The sequence below is a fragment of the Trachemys scripta genome, chromosome 1 (genome assembly GCF_013100865.1).
Source record: "Trachemys scripta elegans isolate TJP31775 chromosome 1, CAS_Tse_1.0, whole genome shotgun sequence".
NCBI lineage: Eukaryota > Metazoa > Chordata > Testudines > Emydidae > Trachemys > Trachemys scripta.
The window spans coordinates 108,028,664-108,036,824 of record NC_048298.1 but is presented as its reverse complement, the minus strand read 5'-3'; the positions used below and the strand labels follow the sequence as shown (position 1 = coordinate 108,036,824).

Genomic DNA, 8,161 nt, shown 5'->3' with positions numbered 1-8,161 from the left:
TTTTTTTATTAGTAGTAGTAGTTTGTCCTGAAGTATTTTTTAAGCAAAATGTTTCTTGGCTCTTTGGTCTCTCACTTAGAGTGAAAAGGCCAAATTCATCCCTGGAGAAGCTTCACTGGCTCATGCTAGCAAAGGAACAGAAGTGGGTAAATCGTTCAATGACAAGCCAGAGGGAATGAAAATAAAGTTTTTATTTAAATGGCAAGCCAGCTGCTGCGACAGCAAAAGCTTTTGAATGGTAAGGTACATCTTGATAAGCAGTCTACCAGCTGTAATCTTATCGCTCTTTGTTATGACTCTTTATTATGAGGTAGACAGAGAATGAAATCTTGAGGAAAGCTCCTTATGAGAAAGGCATATGGATAAGATAACCCAAGAAAAGGCAGACAGAGCGAGACAGACAGTGGATGAGTTAATGACAACAGACATGGCGAAGGGAAGAATGAACAGGTGGAGGGGAATGGTATAAACAACATGTTGAGCAGTGGTATGTGGTTTCTCAAAGATGCAGTTGCAATAGAACTGCAGGGACATGCTCAGTTTGCAGTGACTAGATGTTACCTGCTGGTAGAAAGTTATGCATGAACTTGGGATGTCTGAATAGCGCATCAATATCTGACTATTTAACCTATGTTATGTTGTCTCCCTTCATGTACTTTATTCTACCGCAGGGGAACTACAGTTGCTCAAGTTATTAGCATGTCAGTAGAAATAATACCATTATCCATGGTCACCTCTAGGACTTTATGGTTGTTCCTATGCTGTACTCCACAGCCACCCTGAATTTCACAGCAGAGTGGAACTCAGATCTTGTGCTGGAGCAAAGGAGGATCTCAGGTAGCTATTAGCTATTCTTTGGCCCATGCAGTGACTTTTTATCACCAGCTTTTCCTTCCTCTCATCTAAGCTTCTGACTCGTTGTCTCCTGAATCTGTGCCTCTGCCTTCCTCCTTCCTCCCTCCCCCTTCCAAAGCATGGCCAACCTGCAGGACAGCCAGGCCCCCTACTGCTTACTGCCCCTTACACTACCTCTACATCCTAGCACTATCTCAACGGTAGTGTAGCCAGGATAGCGTGGACAGCGATGGCATGGGCTTAGCCACCCTGAATATGAATCCCTGGGGTTCAGGCAGGTTTGGATGCAGCACAGTTAGCCCGTGCTGTCACTATCATGGGTACACTATTATTTTGAGTATGCTAGCTTGATGTGAGCTAGTGCAAGTATGTCTACATGAGCTGGGAATCACACCCAAGTATAGATATAGCCTGACAGGCTGTCCCCTGCCTCTTCTTTCTCAAACCCCCAGGCTCAACATGAATGCAGAGGAGGCTAATGTAGTCCCCACTGAGAACCACTACCATTCTCCATATAGGCAAGGACAGGGGGTTCCAGTCAGCAGACAAGACCCAAGAAGGGGTCAGGTTTTCCTATTCCTGGTCCCCTGAGTGGAGACCAGCCAGAGAGAGACAAACCACAGTGCAAGTTAAAGTAGATCCTACACTGCTTGAAATTTCACCTTCTTACATCTTCTGGCTGCAGGAATGCATGGAAAGGAGAGTGGGTGTGAGCCCCATGGGGTAGGAGGGGATGGCTGCTGGGTCACATCACCAGGAGACCACTACAAGGAAAGAGGACTAGCTGTTGGACTACATGGAAAGCAGAGAGCTAACTGCCAAGCTACATGCAAAGGAGAGAGGTGGCTTCACACAATGGCAAGGGCCACATGCAAAGGAGAAAGACAGCTGACCGACTGCCCAGAAGGAAGACACATCGCTGCAGGCTACATGGCAAGGAGAGGGCTAGCTACTGGGTAGCCCAGGAGGGACAGAAGTGATGGATTTCTCTCTCTTTTGGTTGCCAGAAAGCACCAGTACAAACCCAGGAGCCCTATTCCCCCTCATGACACAAGTAACTCTGCAGTGGAAGTTACTTGCACCCTATAGGCTAAGGAGGAAAGGGTTCATGACAAAGGTTTTAATTTCCTTTGAACAACATTTCAGGCCTTAGGTCCCTCTTGGCAAAAACATGAGCTTCTCAATAACTCCCTGTGTTCCAAGGTTAGTTGTCCTGGTACCAACTCCTCCTCAGTCTTGTAAAATCTGCATGTCCTTGGTAATGTTCACTCCCATTGATGTGATCGGCTCTGATAGGAGGAATGACTCTTGCTTGAGATGGTTTTAAAGGATAACAAGGAATTTATTCAAAGCTACGGTATGTACAAAATCAGCCCATCTTCTAGATGAACTCAACAACATCATCATCATTTACACTCTATCACACTCCAACACAGACTGGTCTTTGAGGCCGCTGTGCTCAATTCACCCCTGGGGTAACCCAACTGAAGTCAGTGGAACTACACCAGGGCTGAACTCAGCCGTGTTTTTTCTTCTTTCCTTGTATTCGGAGACTTAGATCCAGATGAATCTTAAATGAATCTTATGTCTTGTCAGGTTGTGTATTCTGGGCTTTAGACAGCTGTAGAAAATAATTCCTTTCCCCATTTCACAGCAGCCAGATTCATTCTATAATAGGGAGCTCTGGATAAAAACCTTCCAGTGAAGTGGGATCTTGTAAGATGTACCAGCAGTAAGGATGTGACAGGAAGGACACTGACACCAGGGCGTTACAAGTAGAGATGATGTACCATGGCCATGATGCCAGCTGCCAGGTTCTTTGTGCACGTAGCATGACAATACCTATTGCACTCTCTGGTTTTTATTCCTTCCCAGCTGAATTACAACATCAAATCAAAGTTATCTTAAAAGCAGCCACACATAAAGTTGCATAATATAGACTTAAAGAACTCACCAGGCCTGATTCTCCTCTCACTTACGCTGGTGTAAATCTGGAGGGGACCAGGCCCTCCATCTCTCCCTTTCATGCTTTCCTCTCCGACTCTCTTTCTCTTTGTTCTTTATCATATTTTAAGATCATTCTTGAGGCTGGATTTCTTGCAGGCCCCTTTGATTTGGCTGGTCGATTCTGTGGGTTGACACTTGCCCGTTAATCTTTGTTACTTCATTTGTATGTACAGCTAGGGGCATTCCTACGTCCTACAGAAGGACACTGCACACTTTTTGCTTCTACAGAGGGCACAACCATAGGGATGTGACAGTGCGCGGAAGGGGTTGAGGCACAAAATCAGGGCAAGACTGATTAAAGAATACCCTTTGGCCTAGGGGAAGATGCACTCAGCTGGGAAGAGCAACCAGTGAGTTTAAAATCTCCCCTTTTCTCCTGACAGGTGTTATATTTCTGTGTAGATTTTTGCAACTGTTATTGTTGATCAAGAATAGCCTATGGGCACATCTACACCACAAATTCGAGTGTAATTGTAAACTATTGAATCCAGCTAGCATGGGTAACAATAGCATTGAGCACACAGCAACACAGGCTTCAGCGCAGGTTCACCGGCCTAGTACAAGCCCACTAGGGAGCCTGGGTACATTCTTGGGCTGCTAGCCCATGCTGCCACATCCTCCCTACCATGCCTACAATTATGCCTTAATTTGTGGTGTAAATGTTTTCTTTATTGCTGCATTCAGGTTGCAGTCTCCCTGGAGGTGGGGGCTTTCTGAGTCAAAGTGCGTTATAGCAAGAGATCAGCCCAGATGATTCTAACAGTCCGCCCTGGCCTGAAAATATCTGACAGCCCAAGATAAAAGCCTTTTTTAAATCTGTTCGGAGCTCTGTAGTGTTTAGTGGGAGGGAGGTGTCGATATTTCAATACAGCAATTGACACCTCCTTTTCTCCCAGCCTGTTAAACCTCTGACTCTCACTTGACTGTCTGACTCAGTGCTTACCTTTCAGTTCGTCATTTACACTTGGAAGCAGGCTGGGAGTGCAATTTTGTCCTGTTGTTCCATGCAAATATTTTTTTTCCTTTCCTAACTTGTAGCTATTTTTCTCTCACCCCCCTGCCCTCCCTCCCCACTTTTGTTTCCCCGTAGCTGTGGGTGTGCAAATTAAGCTGGAATTACTCCAACGCAAGTTCTGGATGGCTACGCGGCAGGTAGGAATGGCAGTAATTCTGTGGAGATATGATTTCACCACCTTCCTTTTGCTTGTCCCATGCTATGCACATTGATTTCTGGTGGCAGTTCCATGAAGGCTTTTGTGAAATTTGTATTAAACAGATTTATGTGGTAGATTAGTTTTAAGTTACACGTTTCTCTAATCCTTTGACAGCTCTAATGCTGCATGAGCCGCAAGTCTGTTCTAGGAACGCTGCGTTAACAATGTCAGAATCCTGGCCTGGCATTAACTCTGCTGCAGCTGACATGTTAATTGTGGAAATATGTTTGCACTCATTCAGGCTTTCAGAACCATAATGAAAAGTTGTAATTTGGGGCACAAAATCTCCCTGCCCTCCTTTACTATCCTGATCTCAGCGATGATGTTGATGATGATGAAATCCTACTAGCCTTCAAAATAAAAAATAAAAATAAAAAAAAAGACTTGCTCCAGGCTAGCAGGCCAGGAGAAATTTGCGAGGCTGTGCTAGTTCAGACAGTCTGATCAGATTGAGAGAATTGGGATAACTAGAGCATTTCCTGGGTATGATAAGGAGGAGAATGGAAATGCCTTTTTGTTACCAGCAAGGGGCACTCTCCAAATATTAGGGAATATGGGCAGCACATTGTGGGGATAAGTCTCATCGGACTGAAGATGCAAAGAATGAAATGTCTGCCTTGTGCCCGCAGAGGGAACTGTTACCAGGTTAGAATTATTCTGGTTTGAGCTCAGGAAACTTATCCCCATGACTGGAGAGCCTGAGGGGAATGGAAAAGGATTTTTATTGCCATTGGTGGCAGAGGGAGGGCTCTTGGCAGGCTGGAGACTGAGGTGCCCTGCTTGTATGTCTGACAGGATACCTGGCAATAAGGAGATTTCCACAGAGGGAATAGGAACTCGTTGGAGGTTTATCAAGGGGGGTTATTGAAAGGAGGTTGTACAAGAACCTTCTGGGGGACGTGACCCCAGGAAATAAATACATATTAACATACATTCATTCCAGGGGTGAAATGAGCCTGGGAAGAAAGAATAAAGAAGCTGACGGGTGGTTCCTGGGTCAGGGATGAAGCCCTGTTTCTAACACTCACTCGTGTGAAAGAAGAGTTTGCCTGACTTTCTGGCACTAGCTAACGGTTCAATAAGGAGTCATTAATGAACATTTTGTTTTTTCTCTCCACATCTCTCCTGCATACTGCACTGCTCCACATACCCACACTCCCGCCCAGCCCAATGACACTGATGTAAGTAGACAGGAGCTCAGGACAGAGAGATCTCCCAGAGTTCCCCGCTGCGTCCCTGCCTGTGTTGTATGATGCTTTGTTTGTCATGTGTATTTTATATGTCTTTGTATGATATATGCTGTCCCTTGCCTCTAGTAGCTGGCGACAGTCTAAGCCCACTTAGCTTGTGTTTTTCTTTGCAGTAACTAAGTGTCTTTGACAAAGCTTAAAGTAGATTGGGTTGAAGTGATTCAGAGACTCACCTAAGAAACCACAGAGCCGGATGTGGATGGGTCCCTTGGAAAGTAGTGATGCAGAAATGTTTAAAGCAGCAGTCCCAAAATAAATGGGGAGCACACATTCAAATATCCCCATCCCTGTGGTTTTCTCATGTAAATTTCCTGCTCTTTTTCGAGCAGAATGAACAAAGGTGATTCTAATCTCATTCCCACTGCTGCAAACCTGGAGTAATTCCAAAGGCTTTAAGAAAGTTCTTCCGGATTCACACCTATGCCAAGATGAGAATCTGTCCAAATGCTGCAATGTAAGCATGTATTGGGAATGAGTGTTGTGGCCTTTCAGGTTGAAAATAATTCTGGGTTTATTAGGGATTCTCACCTGAACTCTTGGGTTTGGTCAGATTCTGCTGCATCTCTCTTCTCTGGGCCAGTCCCCAGCCGGCCACTGACTGGATGATACAATCCTAATTGATACATTCAAACTTCACCTTGGAAGACTATCCACTTTTCCCTCTGTACGTTATTAGAAAACTCTTCCCTGCTGCCCTCATCAACAGGCACAACAGCATTATAAATAGATTTAAACTAGAGCTAGACGCAAACCAACACCCAGGACCTTTACTTTGCGGGAGGGCCTTGAAATCTGAACATGGATCTGGACTTGAATTTTGTAAGTGGCCCCTGACTTTATCTTAGGCTGAACTAAACCCCCAGTTCTGAACAGCCTTAACTTTGAGGTGTCTGAAATCTGGATCCAGATAGTTGCAGCTTGTACACAAACTCTCACACTCCTGAAATGTTATTACAGTCTAATGAAATTCCATTGCTGGGCGATGGCGGAGCTGGTAGTTCTGAGAGATCACTTCAACCCCTGAGCTAAAAGACACAACGAGCCAAGAGACACAATGGGCCCAAACTGTCCCTTGGGCTAACTCAGTTGACTTCACTTCGGTTTGTTAATCTTCATCCCTATGGGTAATACTCTTGGGTTTATTACGGCCATAGTTCTCAGCCGCACAAACCAGAGCAAATCCAGAGTGACGTCTAGGGCTGCCACTTTTTTGTATGTCACGTGGGGATGAAATAATCCCATCATGACAAGGCAACATTTGCACCATCACATCATAACAGTGGACCAGGTAATGTCATGGTCTATTAAACCATTATCAAGATGTGAAGAGTGGATGTAGTTGTGGCGTGAAGATGCAACGGCACAAAGCCATGGAGCCTGAAACAAACTGAAAATTCTTTGATCATCCTTTGAAATACGCTTACAGGACACAGCGTGGCTCTATGGAAATAGCACTCTGTGTTGCAGAACGTGAGATGAGAAACAACACGAACAGTTTTGCTGTGATTTGAGAGGCCGATTTACCTGCAGCTGTTCAGAGACAGCCAGGAAGGGCAGGCGGAGAGGGGCTTATTTTTTATAGAATTTATTGCAGTTTTAAAATAGTCAGCAGCTGATCCAGAGTAGGCAAGGCCTGTCATCTTTGTCATTATTCTTCCCCAATCTCAGGAAAGCCATAGAAGGAAGGGGACCCCCTGTAGAGAAATTGGCAACACTGCGTCAGCTTTCCCTCCCCTGCCCCCAAGGAAAAGAACATTACAAAATAACACAAAGAGACAGACACAAACACGGAATAGTTATGAAATGAATAAGCACTTGAAGGCTTTTGTTACTCACTGTTTAACTCCTCCTGTCCTAGCCAATTCAATGGTGTGACACACGTCAACTTTGGTATCCGTAGATACTTGAATGAAACAAATGGATGGTGCCTGAGGCTATCGGAGCACATTCACATTCTATTGTGTCATTAGTTGTCTGGAAAAAACACTGCCTGAGAATAATGCATCCCTAAAATGTAATGCCTTTATTTGGTCAAGATGTTATGAGATATGAAAATGCACCCTACATTTTCTTTAGTATTAATAACAAAAATTATGATACATTGGAGAGGGTTTGATTCTGCCACCCTTGCACTGAGGGCTTGCTATCCAGTCAGCGCGTGGCAAGCTGGGCTGTGAACATACAGTGCTTTAGCCTGCCACACGTTAACTGCCCAAGTGGACCCCTCTACAGCACACTAGAAGTTCCCTTAGGTCCTGCTCACAGTGGTTAAGGGAGGCAGAACCAGGCTTACATGTAATATTCAGTGGAGACAGTACTGTTTATTTTGAGGAATTAGACTATGGGTAGACGGCAAAACCATTACTGGCCTCCTTGGCAGGCATTAAGTGTGTGCTGCTTAGATAGTCTATTTCAAAATGGTAACTAACTCGTTGACCTGTACCCAGCTGTAAGATGTAGATCCTTTGTCTGATGTCCATCCCCTTGAGGCTAACGAGATAGACACAGCCATCATTTAATTTCTCCTGTTCCTTTCCAGTGCAGTGGCGTGGATGGTGTGTGTCCACTGAGCTGTCAGGATGATGTAAGTTTCATTGAGTGCGTTAAAGGGTCTCTGTGAGGATTATGGGGTGAGGAGGTCATTGGCAGAGGGCCTGCTCCTGGGAGCCTTTGGTTCCCACTGAAATCAATGGGAGTCAAGGGTGCTCAACACTTTACAAGAGGTGCTCAGCAGGACCACGACCAGAGCCAAACATTCAGCCCAGCATCAAGTCCTGCAGGGTGCTTGTCTGGGTCAGGTGAAATCACCATGGTACCGCATGTGGGGCTCAGAGT

The 8,161-nt window shown here is 45.2% G+C and overlaps 1 protein-coding gene across 1 annotated transcript in view; it reads left to right on the top strand.

Moving 5' to 3' along the window:
- The window catches only part of CACNA2D4 (calcium voltage-gated channel auxiliary subunit alpha2delta 4), a 155,081-nt gene that overhangs the window by 123,486 nt on the left and 23,434 nt on the right, over positions 1-8,161 (top strand). The window contains exons 27-28 of the mRNA XM_034758909.1: positions 3,953-4,014; positions 7,866-7,910. Of these exons, the coding sequence (XP_034614800.1) occupies positions 3,953-4,014; positions 7,866-7,910 (107 nt within the window). The remainder of the gene's footprint in view (positions 1-3,952; positions 4,015-7,865; positions 7,911-8,161) is intronic.